This window comes from Myotis davidii, unplaced genomic scaffold (assembly GCF_000327345.1).
Source record: "Myotis davidii unplaced genomic scaffold, ASM32734v1 scaffold44, whole genome shotgun sequence".
Taxonomy (NCBI): domain Eukaryota; kingdom Metazoa; phylum Chordata; class Mammalia; order Chiroptera; family Vespertilionidae; genus Myotis; species Myotis davidii.
Window position 1 is genome coordinate 4,082,470 of NW_006299705.1, and position 14,084 is coordinate 4,096,553.

At 46.1% G+C, this 14,084-nt stretch overlaps 1 protein-coding gene across 1 annotated transcript in view; it reads right to left on the reverse strand.

Moving 5' to 3' along the window:
- OTP (orthopedia homeobox) overlaps positions 1-7,555 on the reverse strand; it is a 16,257-nt gene extending 8,702 nt beyond the window's left edge. The window contains exons 1-3 of the mRNA XM_015571571.1: positions 7,350-7,555; positions 5,698-6,107; positions 5-78 (exon numbers count right to left, since the gene is read on the reverse strand). Coding sequence (XP_015427057.1) covers positions 5-78; positions 5,698-6,107; positions 7,350-7,386 — 521 coding nt within the window. The 5' untranslated portion in view covers positions 7,387-7,555. The remainder of the gene's footprint in view (positions 1-4; positions 79-5,697; positions 6,108-7,349) is intronic.
- Between the last annotated feature and the right edge of the window lie 6,529 nt (positions 7,556-14,084).

The following is a 14,084-nucleotide window of genomic DNA, read 5'->3' on the forward strand; positions in this document are numbered from 1 at the left end:
CAGCGTGCCGGGCGCGCGGAACACATTGGTGGTCTTCTTGCGCTTCTTCCACTTGGCGCGCCGGTTCTGGAACCAGACCTGGAGCGGGCAGGGAGGGAAACAAACAGGGCACTGTTAGGGAGCGGGCGCGGCCACGGGGGCGGGGGCTTGAGTCCGAGAAACTCGGTCAGATACACCCACTCAACTCAGGCCGAACAAGTGCCATAGGTCCGACACGCCCCCACATCCAGCCAGAGACCCTGGTTCTCCAACAGCGCGAGTCATCCGGCGCCCCTTGCACCCACCAAGCGCCCACTCCCTTCCTAAGTGATCGTGCCCTGAGGCGGTTGCACGGAGTGCAAACATACCCCCATGCTCAGTGTTCCCCACGCCCCTGCATGCTGGCGCATTCGGTGCACGGCTTAGATGCACAGGTCTGCAGGCAGACATGTGTCAAGGCTGGATCCACAGGTGTACAAATGAAGATAAACATGTATACCCATGTGGCTTAATAGCGTGCCTTATAACACTGATTGGGGTATAGAATTTTCAGAAACGCTGGAAATTTGGAAATTGATGAAGGGCCGTGCATGACATAGCTGGTTTCAAAATCGAAAGACAAAGGAAAACCCCTAACGCCACGGATGACAGAGCAGTGATTCGTGTAGGAAAGCAAGCGCTACTGAGCTACAGCGTTGTTTGGGTCGCCACCATGACTTTCTGATTCATAGCAAACAGCACTACTGACACAAGTCTCTGCCTCATTCACAAACCCCTGCAAAGGCACCTTTATCTGCACTGTGCAGGTGTGCAGCGACCTGCTGCCAGAGCCCTGGGCCCCGGGGCCTTCAAGTTTGTTCTTTGCGGGAACTTACTGAGGATCCCAAATAACAAGGCTTCCAATTTCCTCAACCCCCTTCCCCTTTCACCTTTAAACCAGAAGAAATCTTCTGACTGCTATAAATTAAAGGTCAGTTTAAAGCTCACACTAGTTATAAGTCAAGTTTAATTTTGCTAGACAAACCCATATGTCTTTTTAAATGAGATGTGTTTGATAAAATAAACTGCGAATGGAAATAAGCTTCCTGTGCGTCCTTTCTTAACAATGACCCTGGAATTTCAGGCCTTGCCAGACAAATTAACCTATAGATGTCATATTCACTATTTCTGAAAGTAAACTGCCTGATCAAGATAACCTCTCGTCTTCCATATTTTAATTTGATCTTTTTAAAAAAAAATTAGCCAGCATGCTTACTTGGCAGGCTTTCAGTTTAATATCTAGTCAGTTTAAGGTTTACTGTGCATACATGTAAATGGTAGGGGACACAGCTCAAATACTGATTGAGTTTCACCTTAGAATTTGGCCAGTGCAATTTGACCACCATATTTGTGGCCAAAAGGTTATTCTGCGGGTAACCCAAGCTCTTTAGTGTTTATTCTGAAAGCTATAGTATCATGAGTCCGGAAGTACCTGACCCCTTCTCGGTAAGCCATGCACTCTCTGCTCATCAGCGTCAACCGCATTTTGCAATCTAGAATTCTGCCTGCCTTTGGGCTGGCCATGGCCTGTTCTACCATATCGGGCCATCGCCCACCATTTTATATTTCTCTGCTTTCTTCCCCATTTCCCATGTTTCTGTTTACACCAGTGTCCGATTGGGTAAAGACCTCTATCCCTTTCCTGCTAAAGCCCCTTGTGCTGGTGGCACAGCGGATTAATGAGGCAGCAGGGCCAGGGTGGTGGCTGGGATCAATGCAGCCGGTGGTGGATTGAGCTGTTAGAGGCCCTCTGTGGAGGGTAACCTGCAGGAGCCAAGGAAAGCACAGCGAGGAGACTTGCGGTCACAGGTTGCCTTGTACTACCCACCCAAGGGGGTACTGGGGGAAGGTAAACCGATGGGGCCCTAGACAGAGACCGTGTCTGTCTCCTTGATAGGGTCCCTCAAATCACCCGGATATATTTTGATAGATACCTACAAATTAATTGCCTGTTTCTAACACCTTGCAAGTTTCAGTGAACCCCGAAGTGCTTGAATGTTTGGGATGAACAGCAGAGGAGGAAGGTGGTGGACTTCTGTGGGGCAGTGGGGAGAGAAACAGAAGAAAGAAGGGGGAGGGATTGCCCGGTAGAATTTCAGTAGAAAATACACCCACCAGTAAGGTTCTGAATCTCAGGCACGGGAGGAAAAGAACAGCTGTTAAAAAACTAAATATTGTAGGAATATTCGAAAAATAGTGCTCAATTATGTTTGAGGGTTAGTAGTCAAATGATGGCTACAAAATTTTTTATGTTTCATGGCTTACTGGGGTTGGGGAAAAAAGTCTTCATGGGGTCTGAGCATCTCCGTTCCAAGCTATGATGCATATGTTTTTAAAATGTGAATGTTTCCACTTGAAAACTAGAGCATGACGGATTAAAATGCAGGCAAAACCTAAGGGAGATTTTGAGAATGCACAGATGACAACTCCAGGAAATATATTAACCGCAGCCACAGGCCAACTTTGTACTCAGTTTGAAATGCAGCTCTTCTCAGAAAATGCTTAATACAACAGTGAGAATCTAATGGAGGTTGGAATTTAAAAATCCACTTTTGTGATATCTGCTGTTACAGTAATATAGACATACTGTAAATGTATTTTAAAATATATAGTCCGTTTAATTCCCCACTTATAAATGGCTCAGAAATAGAGAAAGAGAGGGAGAAGAAGAGAATATTACTTTTTCCCCCTTCCAAGCAAATGCTTTATGAAGATCTCATTGGAATCCAGCAAATGATTAATGTGAAGATTTGGGAGGAAATCTGGGGAGCTGTATTAAAGCCTAGATCTCAGGTTCATTTCGATCAGCCAGCCGTGAACTCTGGGCCGAATTCATTACACTTTAATAGTGCTGGGAGAGGAAGAAAATGCAATTTCTCATTCCATTAGAAAACTAGAAAATACTCTTAGCTTGTCCCCCTATTAAGATGTGGCAGGTGACAGGGCCATTCTGGGAGACACGGTCAATGGAATTACAGCACATTATTTTTGTTCCTATAAAATATTGAAAGGCAAGCCTGACTGTGCAGAAGTTATTTCACTGATTTGGTTTTTATGTAAATAAAATATTGAAAGTTAATTAATCCGTGCTAGAGACTAATGATTATGCTTATTATATTGCATTTGATCGCGTAATTTGCATGATTCTCGCATTGCTGCTTAATAAGCCATTCCAGGTTATAAATAATTCTGAAATTGGTTTCTAATAATGGCATGCTATAAAAGGAATGGTTTTATTATACTAGCCAGAAAAGGGGAGCAATACCAGACATGGAATTGGCCTCTATGTGAGGAGAGGTGCATTAATACTTAAAAGTATTATATATACCAGATATGGGTTAAAAAAAATAAGTATGTTGGGACATTTAGTCTGCAACCAGAAAGCATCCTTAAAAACATACAATTGCAATAAATGAAATGTTTCCATCATTTTTAATCAGTGCAGTGGCCCGCGTACTGAAAAGAATGTGTGGCAATCTGTTAACTATAAAGAAAACTATGAAGTACTCATCATATAAGAACATAAACCAATTACTATTTAATTTAAATTTGGTCAAGGAGCAATGGTAGAGTGAATTGTGAAGTAAATACATTTTCCATAAATTATTTTTGCATTACATTACATAATGTTAATCATTTTGAAATGTTAATTAAAAAGGTTATGTTGATCTGATTACTTTTTAAACTATGGAACATTATTTTTAAAAATATTGAAATTGCCATTCTATTAAATTGTTCCTATCAGCAGCCTCAAGCTATTATCTTTGCTGAGCATTATGCTAGAACAATTAAAGTACTTTGTCTCTTTCTTCTTGATTATTCTTTTGTGTACTTTTTGAAACTGTTCCTTTTATATAGTTTGTATTTTATTTCATTTACAACTTTTTCTATTAAAAGATTCACTGCCATTAACCTTTGGAAGATCTAATAAAGTTTAATAGACCTCGTTTTCTTTTTTCATAAAGTCAGTTGTCCAATTATATTTTATTTGTGATTCTAAGTTCTATTTTAATTTAAACTAATTATCAGTATGTCTAGGTTAAGCAATAGCATTTTACTCTTTAAAGCAAAAATTATTAGATAGGTTTTCTCTTGAGAGACAAAAAGTAAATTATGAATTTTGAATCTACAAGATTCTAACAAGCTGGTGTTATCATTAGCAGTAATAGAAGTGTCGAAATGGTATGTGATTTTTAAAGTTTGGGCTCAACTTCATATTTAAAAGGAGGTGCAAGGTAAAAAAAATTAAAGAGCCTTAGTAATATTTATCCGCACAATGCAATTAACATTCTTTTGGTGCTTAATATCAAAGGCCCATGATTCAGGGCTTCCAGCTTTCACTAAGGAAACCAACCAGTCTTATGTTGAGTAAAAATATTAATCTATGTTATACCTGAATATTGCTTTTTTAATTTGACCACTTTAAGTACCCAATGACACTCATTTGCTGACTATTTAGAACAGGAGCACACACTATTTTTCTAGGTTAGACTATCTTTAAAATGCCCAATGGAGGCAGAAATATTCATCTCTGTAATTATGGACACCTTGGTCTCTTCTTAGATCAAATATAAAGTATCTGAGATATTTAAACTTAATTTATAAAAGAATCTAGAGCTGAGGTTGACGCCCAGGATTAGCGGACAGAAACTACCAAATCCAAGACAGGAAGGGAAGATTTTCAGCACCCTGGATAGCTCATGATTATACTAGTATAGTGTGTGTCTTGAAATTTCGCCTCCAGCACTTGCCCATAAAATATTTGATACATTGCTTTTCATTCTTTTAAAAAGTGGAGGAAATGAGACTCATTAGACTTATGCTTTTATTTACCAATTTACAGAAAAGTTGAAGGTGTGTTTTCTGTTATATATAATTTACAACTTGGAGGATAGTTGGACAAGAACAGGGATCAGTAATGATTTTGTCTACTAACTGTTCAATATTTCCCACCCTAAACATCCTGTCTTCAGATCGGATATCCAAAACAGAAAGCCTTAATTTTTCCCATTTTCTTAGGAGTAAGCCAAGTATTAGAAGCTGTGGGGGATCGCTGCAGCCGCCCTTAGAGCACTGGTTGCACCATTAAAGTTCAGATTCTTTGAAAACATCAAAACTTGGGGTATTTTTGCCCGAGAGCGCGGGAAGATGATATTCAGCAGAATAAAGCACCGTGAAACGCAGGTGTGGATCTTTTTTAAAAGGTGCCGCCACACCTTACTTTTTCCCTTTTCATGTTTCTGTATAATTGTTGCATTCCCCCATTTATCTAGATGCTTAATACAAACTCATTAGAGGGTAATGAAACACTTGTCAATAACGCAAGCTGGAGTGGAAGTGCGCGCTCGGCTTAGCCTCCTGGAGTCGCGGGGGGTGGGAGACGCGGAGGTTCCCTTCTCGGGAGGAAGAAGGCGGCTCAGTCGAACAATGCCAGCTTCGCTTATGATGAGTTTCTGCTGGGATGTGGTTATACTGGTGGGAGATTGAGGCCCTGCCTGTCCATTGGAAGATGGCGATCGGGGCCAGTTTCCGGGCCGAGGAGCTAACTCGACCCAGGAATGCATAGGCTTCTGAAGAGAAGCCCAGGATCCCGGCAGGGGAAGGAAAGACCCCACTGCCTTTGCCCAAATCCTCCCGCCCGCTCTTGGTCTCGCGTCCCAGCGCCCGCGCCCGCAGTACCTGCACTCGGGACTCGGTCAGCCCGATACGCAGCGCCAGCTCCTCGCGCATGAAGATGTCGGGGTAGTGCGTCTTAGCGAAGCTTCTCTCCAACTCGTTGAGCTGCGCCGGGGTGAAGCGCGTCCGGTGGCGCTTCTGCTTCTGTTGGCCCTGCTGCTGGCCGGCTTGGCTGGGGTTCGGGCCGCCTTGGGCCCCCGGCTGCTTGTCCGGGTCCTTTGCGCTCACCGCCAGCGAGGCCGGCGTGGAGCCCACGGTGGTGATGTCCTCCCCAGGCAGGAGAGTGGCTCCCTCGACTGGGTCGGTGTTGGGCGCTAAGTCCCCCGGATGGCCCCCGGGGTCGGAGCCCCCCACGCCCAACCTACACTTCACCGCCTCCCGGTGGCCCAGAAGCTCGGCGGCATCTTTCATACCTGAGGAGGCAAGGAGATCGCGGTCACTACCTTCCTAGCGGTGCCAGGAAGGACTTTCCCCCGCGTGAGCCTCCTGCAGCCCCATCCTCGCTTCCCTCCGCTCCCACGGTCGTCCTACGAAGGAAACTCCTAAGACGCTCGGCTGAGCTCCCCAGGATTGGGGCTGCCAGCTGCGATCCCAGCCCCCGGCCCTTTCCCCTCTTTCCGCATCCGCTCCCGAAGGCAGCACGTGCTCTCCGCTCTCCCAGTCCCGGCAATGAAACACGCCTCGGCGTCCCTTTCCTGAACCGAACCCCTGGCGCCCAGGAACCCGAGACCATATCCGTGAGGAAAAAAGAAAGGAAAAGAAAATTAAGCCGTTCCGAGGTTGCTGCCCCACCTGCATGTGCTTAGGCGGCTGGACCAAATCTACCTCCGGCCCCAAGCCGATGCCCTCTCACTTGCGGAAGATGAATAAGTCTCAAAGCCTTCCACCCCCTGAAATCAACCCAAATCAGCTCCGCCTCCCGCTCAAATCAGAGAAAGTGTTTGGAAAATGGAGTCACATCCATCACCAAAGATTCCCAAACCGGAAACCCAGACAGCATTAAAGAAACTCAAGTAAATTCAGTAGACCTCGCAGTGAATCAAACTTTAGGGAATTCAACTTCTCTTCCCGGAGAAATAAAGGCGCGTCCCTCTCGGCCACCGGCAATGCCGAGGAAAACGTTTTGCAGGCCACGCGCCTGCGAGTGAATTTGGCTTTTCTCTCTTCTCAATGAGCACACTTAGCAATTCCGCTTCAATTGCAGTGGCTGCTCCTTCGTCCAGATTTTTACAAATTCAATCACACTTGGATGAGGAGAAGAGAAAATGGTAGTGGGGGGAGAGGAAGGAGATAAAAAAGAGAAAAAAGATATACCAAATCAAAGCAGACAGGACGGGAAAGAAAGAAAAACACCTCCAAAGAAATTACGATGGGGTGGATCGCCTTTCCAAAAATAATAATAGTAATAAGGGAGCGAGGGGAGGAGAAAAAAATAACAAAAACAAAAAGTAACATTTCCCAACTCCTTTTCCCGGATCTACATATTACATAGATTTTTTTAAAAGATGATGTTAAATCAAATTAAACTTTAATGCAGCACAATTACTTTTAAAGAAATTAGTCCATTTAGGGCGCATTAAGGTAAAATAAGAAACAAATTGACAATTTCCTGCCCCGTCTTCTCCTGGCTGCCCGGGCGAGAGGTGCGCACTCACCTAGTCTGGCGTCCAGGAGGTCGGCGTGAGAGAGCATCGCGCACCGCTCCAGGGCGAAAGCTGTTCCCCCCAAAATTTTAGCGCCTTTAAGTTATTTAAAATAGATATAAGCTATAAGCTATACTATATAGATATATATAGATCACCTAAATGAAAGAAAATTCGGTTTGTGGTTAAAAAGGGGGCTTCTTGCATTATAATGTCCTTTAGAGAGACGGGGAGGTGCTTAACAGTTGAATGAACCCGTGAGCAGCTCGGCGAGGGGACCAATCAGGAGGGCAGCCTGCAAATGTCAGCGCCCGGAGAGTCCCCCACTCCGCCCGCCCGCCCGCCCGCGCCCGCCCGGAGGAGGCGACGGCGGCGGCAGCCCGAAGGCTCCAGCCCCGAGCAGCAGCTAAAGCAGATGCGGCCGTCCCGGCCTCGCCCTGGGCTTCCGGGCCCAACCTCCGTCAGTGTTTCCCAGCGATTTTCCCCACGCACTCCATTCCTTCTCCTAGTTCCGCCCTGCTCTCTCCAAAGGCGCAGCTCTGTCACCTAGAGCCAGAATCTTCCTGGGGCTGAGGCCAGGCTCTGGACAGCGCAGGGCATGACCCCCGCGTGACCCGAGAGTTTTTTCCGCCTGCGTGCTTGTCCACGAGACACCTCCGAGCCTTGGGCCACGCGGGCCTGCCAATCCAGAGCACCAGGGCACACCGCGGCCTCCAGACCGCGCGTACACTTCGCTGCCACTCAGCAGGCCTGGGCCTAGGGTCCAGACGCCCCGACTAGGACCCGAGCCTACCGGCTCCCAGGCCCTAGGCAGACCCAGAGCGCAAAAACTGAGTCAATTCCTCGGAGCTTCCTGCGCCCGCACGCCGTGTCATTCATGAACTCTACCCCCTTCCCTCCCCGCTCTCTCTCCTCCGCCTGGCGCACGTTCGCATCCTTCCTCACAACCCTCTCCTTTTGGTCAAAGTTTCTAAGTTCTGCTCCGCTCTCAACTCCACTTAAGGCTGTAAATAAAGTTAAATGCTCTTTATTTTCCTCTTGAATATGTTAAACTACTTGAACAATTTAAAGTGCTTTGCACAAGTGAAGCGAACCATTTCTAATGTTCTGATTTTTCAGAGCCAGCCAACAACAAAGTTTAGATTAGTAATATATTTCTAACCAGAGTAATTTTCAAGATCATTAGGCATTTATGTAATTAGTGCCAAATCTATAAGCTTTTATTACGATTATTAGAGTAAAATCAGTATAAATTTGTACTAATTTACTACTGTTTAGACTTGGCTGTCAAGCCAAGAGGCTCTTATTGTAAATGATAACTGAGGAAATTAAGTGCAAAATTCTGTACCATTTCTGATCTGCGCCTAAACAATCCGTTTCAATTGTATTTGTAGCAGAACATAAAGCCCTTTTAAAGTTATTTGACTTGTATTTTTATTTGCAACCCAAGAAAAATGCCCTCTACCCAGGCACAATGAAAACTGATATTTACTACTCTCAACTTGATTAACATTGATTTTTAATTCGAGAGTGATGCAATTAAGATTATTCATTTAGTGCAAATAAAGCTTCCACAAAAGGGTGGCCCTATGAAGTCTGCTTTAAATAATGCCGAGCAAATGGCTTTTTTTGTTCGCTGTCCAATTGACTTACACAAAACATTGGAAATACTGCCTGAGAGCAGATGCGAAACAGTGTGTGTGTGTGTGTGTGTGTGTGTGTGTGTGTGTGCGCGCGCGCGCGACCCCGCGCTCCCGCCCCCCCACCCCCACCCCAACTGTGTGTGTGACAGGGACCGAGCAAGGAGACAAAGGAGGCGGCAATGCGAACTCTGGGGCGGCAATGGAACTCCTTCTCTCCTGAAGCCCGTTCCCTTCCTCTCGTGCACAACACACGTGGGCGCGCGCACACGTGCACACACACATGCACACGTGTGAGTGCCAGGCATCAGTCACACATCGGTTCCTTCTGAGCTGAGAAGACCGTTTCCCCCGAAGCTCTGGGCCTGGCCAAGCTTCAGCAGCCGCTGCAGCTGCTGCCAAGGCGGCCTCTGCGGGACCGGAGCCCTGGAACTGCGGGCTCCAGCTTGGCGGAGTCCCGGCCTCGGCGGTGTGTTTGGAAGCCGCGAGGATGTTCTTGCTTGAAAGGAAAATATCTGGACCTAAAGCAAATAGAGTCCTGCAATAAAACCTTCCCCTTCCCCAAACAAAACCCCAAGTCTAGATGCTACTTTGCTGGGCACACGCGGCAGGAAGCAAGATAGATGTCCTAGGCAGGGCTGTGTGCGCCCTGGACTTGGCTTTCGAGTGCGCACCTGGCTGGATGTTTCCGAGGACTCTTGGGGGTTTGTGCCCACTTGGGTGGGGCTTGCGGGGTATCTGAGACCGGAACTCAGGGGCTGAGGTGCAGAGACCTGTCAGAGGAAGAGACAGGGGCCCTGAGAGAGGCACCGGGCTTGGCGTCTCCAAACAGGCAAGTCTGAGCAGGCCCGCACTGCGGATACTCCGAACCCTGCCTGGAGGGAGGGAGGAGAGGCCAAGACCAGGGAAGAGAAGGAAAAGGGGGGGGCGGGCAGTCCACACCAGTGTGCAACAAGCGCTTATGTCCTCATTCCACAGCCGCCCCCAGAACCACTGGCTTTGCAGCATTCTCCCACACGCACAGCTCGTATATTCTGTTTTGTTGTATTTTTTCAGGTCGATAAATAAATGTGTAATAGTTAATGTGAAGACACATCAGAGTAATAACAATGGGACGAAATCAAAGGATTATCCATCTCTGTTAGTAACCGCTGAATAACAATGTTGCGGCGTGATTGATAGCCCGCTTCATTTTATGACTTTTCTATTGGTCTTGATTTTTATAGCAGTATAAACAAACTAAATCATTTCTTCCAAGACTTCAGAACATAAGCATGGGTGGGGGAGGGAGGAGAGATAAAGGAAAGGGGGGAGGAGGAAATCTGAGAGTGGGAGGGGGGAAGGAAGGAAGTGTGGGGGCGTTGAGGTGGGGAGCATGAAAGCTGGAGCTGGAGCCAGAGCCGGGATTCAGGAGCCTGCTGCCAGCAGGCGTGGCAAGGAAAACGACAATAGTCTGGATATAAAATGCTCGCCCCGGCGCCCAGTTCCCTCTCTGCAGCTCGTTTTGGCCAATGTCTGAATCCACCTGGGCAGGGCCTGAGATGTATTTACTAGAGTTTTATTCCCTGTCATCTTCCCACGTTCCTAGGGCAGCCGGGAAAGTGCCGGTCAGGCCCATTGCTATTGATAATTTAAGGCATTTCCCACATGATCATGGGAACTGAAGTCCCTAACAAGGCGAGGTTTTAGCGCAATGACCCCCAAATCTTCGGAATGACAATAATGTCTTCAGAAATCACTTCAAAGCAAAGTAAAAGGATTTTCTATGACGGATCCAGTGATTTTTCCTCAATAAATAGGTTTTAGATTGTTACACACACGTAGAAGTGGAACAAAGGGAACTACCAGAAAATATATTGGTTGCCCCTAATAAAATTTATTTAGACAGTTTATTCTCATAAAAAATAGAGATTGAATTTTGTACAAGAGCCTGCCAAGGGGCGATGCACAGGGAAATCATTTTTTTCTTTCTTCTTCCTCCCCTTCTCCTTTTTAACGAAGCACAAAGGCCAAGGAACCCGCAACCAGACCAAGCCAGAGAAGTTTGTAGTATTTTGAGAAGTCGGCTTTCTGAGAGGTATAGATTTAAATATATAAGCCCTTGATGGCTAATTATGTAAACTACAAAAACAGAAACTACAAAACCGGTGTTTTCTTTTTCTCCTGCTTTGCCATCCTAGTACAGAGATTTAGAAATATGGTGTGACTGGATGGGTAGGTGGGATCAGGCGGGATACCCGGATAGTGAGTGTTCCAATGTTGGATATATGCTGATTTAGATGTGAACTTCTCGATTTCCCCTCTAATTGTATATCTGCATTTATTGTGAATCCTTTGTAGCGTCAGAGAGACAGACAGAATAAAAATATATACCAGGTGCTCTTTGAAGAGCTGGGTATTGTGCCCAGCACCCTAATTGCTTTTTCCACTTATGGAAAGCTTGGGTGTTTATTAAATGTAACTTTGGGCTGCTTGGCTTGTTTGTAAACTGCTCTCTTTTCTTTGCAGACAGTGGGCTGAAATATGGCGTGCAGTTATTCACAATCCTGCTATTAAATGCTGAATTGTAACATTGTTCCCTTTAATGAGCAGCGCCTCCCTCAATAATTAACGATCTCACATTTTCCTATTTTCTTGCCTGATGAAAAGAATCAATTTTAATTCGTGGTAAATTACAGCCATGCTTTTGGGTATTATTTGCTTACAGAAAACAAATCAAGTGACTTGAACACTCCTGTTTACTTTTCCAGATATGCAATAACCCAAACGTAATGGCAAATCAGATCTTGTTCCTCAGGCCTAACTTAGAACCTCAAAAATAATAAAGGCTGAGGACAAAACTCGAGGGAAAAACAGGACGCTCTCAAGTTCACTTCGTTTGAAACAATAGTGACCACTTTTGCCCTTCTCTGGCTCCAGCTGCTAGAACCGATGCTCGCCCCACACCCTCCCCTTCCCTGTCCCAGATGAGTGTCAGTGGTCTATACTAGAGTTTGGGACAGCTTAATGTTTGGCTTATTTGGGGGAGTCGATTAGAAGGTAGGGTGAGTGAAGGAAGAAATCTGGGAGGGCAGCCAAGTCTCTTGGAAGGGGTGACAGGCGCTTCCACACTTCCCTGCATAAAAGAACTCCCTGGAGGTTCCCATTAAAAGAGACCATAGCCAACGAAGCTTTGGATGAGTGCTCCTGCCCCTGAGAAAGCCTCCTCCCGCTGGCTTTCTGGCGGCGGTTCTCTAGGGCCGAGTGAGCGCTTTTACCCTCTGAGCCGAACAGGACTGCCCTCAGCCCAAACCAGCATTCTCTCTAGGCTGCTCTAGGCTAGAGCTGTCCCGTTGTCACCGCGGAGCCCATGGCCTCAAAATCTCTTTGCCTACAGAACCCGGGCTCCCCAACCTGGGATTTAAAAGCCAAGGGTTCACACTCCAGGCATTTTTTTTTTTTTTTTTAAGCGCAGGGAGCCGGGGCTGTGTGTGCGCGATGCAAGTACTGTGTGCCCTGTGCGTCCATGCCTGCTCACCCGAACCGCGGGAGGTGCCGCGGGCGGCGGCGGCGGAATAATAATAATAAAAAAAAATCGCCTCCAAACAGTCTGATTTCCTATCCTTCCCGGATGTCTGTGGCGATACACGAGCTCAGTATATTTTTCTTTTCTGCAATAAAATTTCCCATATATCCGAGTTTGCAAACTACAACCATGTAGTCCACTTGCATGGCTCCTCGTGGGCGCTGGGCTTGCTTATTTTTAAATCTTTGCCTTTGGACAACTAGCACCTGCGGCCCTCAACACAAAACGAAGACGGATCCGTACCCGCCTCCCTGACTGCGTGTCTACACTTTCTTTTTAGCCTCTAGCCCTGTAATTTTAATGGCCCCAATTAGCCACACGGAATATAATAAGTGACATGGAGATTTTGTTTGTATGTGTTAAGTTCGCTGCTTTTCTGATTTCTATTTACTCAGAATAAATAATCATATATCAGTTATTCAGTTAGGTGACAGGGCTAGTAATTGGAATAAAAAGAAAAACATCTCATCCTTATCTCTTTCTATAACTAGATATAGCGCTAATAAGACTGCATCAATCTTATCTAGCAAATAAATAAAATAGACAAACAAACAAATTCGTCTCCAACAAGTTAATGCGGTGTATCTGAGTGGAAAGTAGATATTTTCACGCAATCTGGAGATGAGGAGTGACTTTTAATAAAATCACAAGAAAACAAATGTAATTCTGTAAGCCATTTCTTGGAGCTGCTGGCGCCCATCTCCTCCCCCTCGGTCCCGCCCGGCCCCACCGGCCCAATCTTTTTCTTTTCTTAGTCCCAGTTTTGGACTGACCCGGGCTAGGCTTCTCCAGTCACTTTGCACTCGGGGCAGGGGGTGGGGACAGACATCACTGCACAGGTTGTGAACCTTTCCCACACAGAAGTTTCCCTTTCCCTATCTCTTCCTCCTTTCTTTATCGTCCTGCCCTTGCTCTTCCTTTTGCTTCCTTTCTCCTCTTTCCTTCCACTTTTTCCTCTTCCCCTTATCCTCTCTTCTCCCTTTCTCCTTCTCCTTCTTCCTCTTTTCTGCCTTTTCATTTCCCCACCGTTTCCTCTCCCCTTTCCGTTCTCCCTCTCTTTGCCTCGGTCTTTTCGTCTCCTCCTTTGCTTTTTCTTCTCCTTTCTCGTTCTCTCTCCCCTTATCTCTATTTCCCTTCCTCTCTTCTTTCTTCTCCCTCCCTCCCCCACCGTCTCTCTCCGCACCCCTTCCCTCAGCCCTCCCTGCAGCCCGAGTGCGGCTAATTCCGGGCGTCTATATTCACTCAATTAGAGAAATCTACAGAGAAGATCGATCTTCCATCTGCAGACATGCCAGCTTAACAAATTAGATTCTTGTTTCGTGCAGGTGATTTGGTGACAGTTGGGGAATTAGAAGTAATAAGTTGTTGTGTTTGAGCACGTGATTTAGCCGAAAGAAATATAATTATGGCTGCAAATAAAATAATCAGCATTGAAGAGCGATTTCCTTAATGAGATGGAGCGGTTGCACGTCACGGAGTAAAGGGGTCTCATTAAGAGGTGGTAATGAGGCTTGGGTGGATGGTGCAGTTACAAAATAGCCC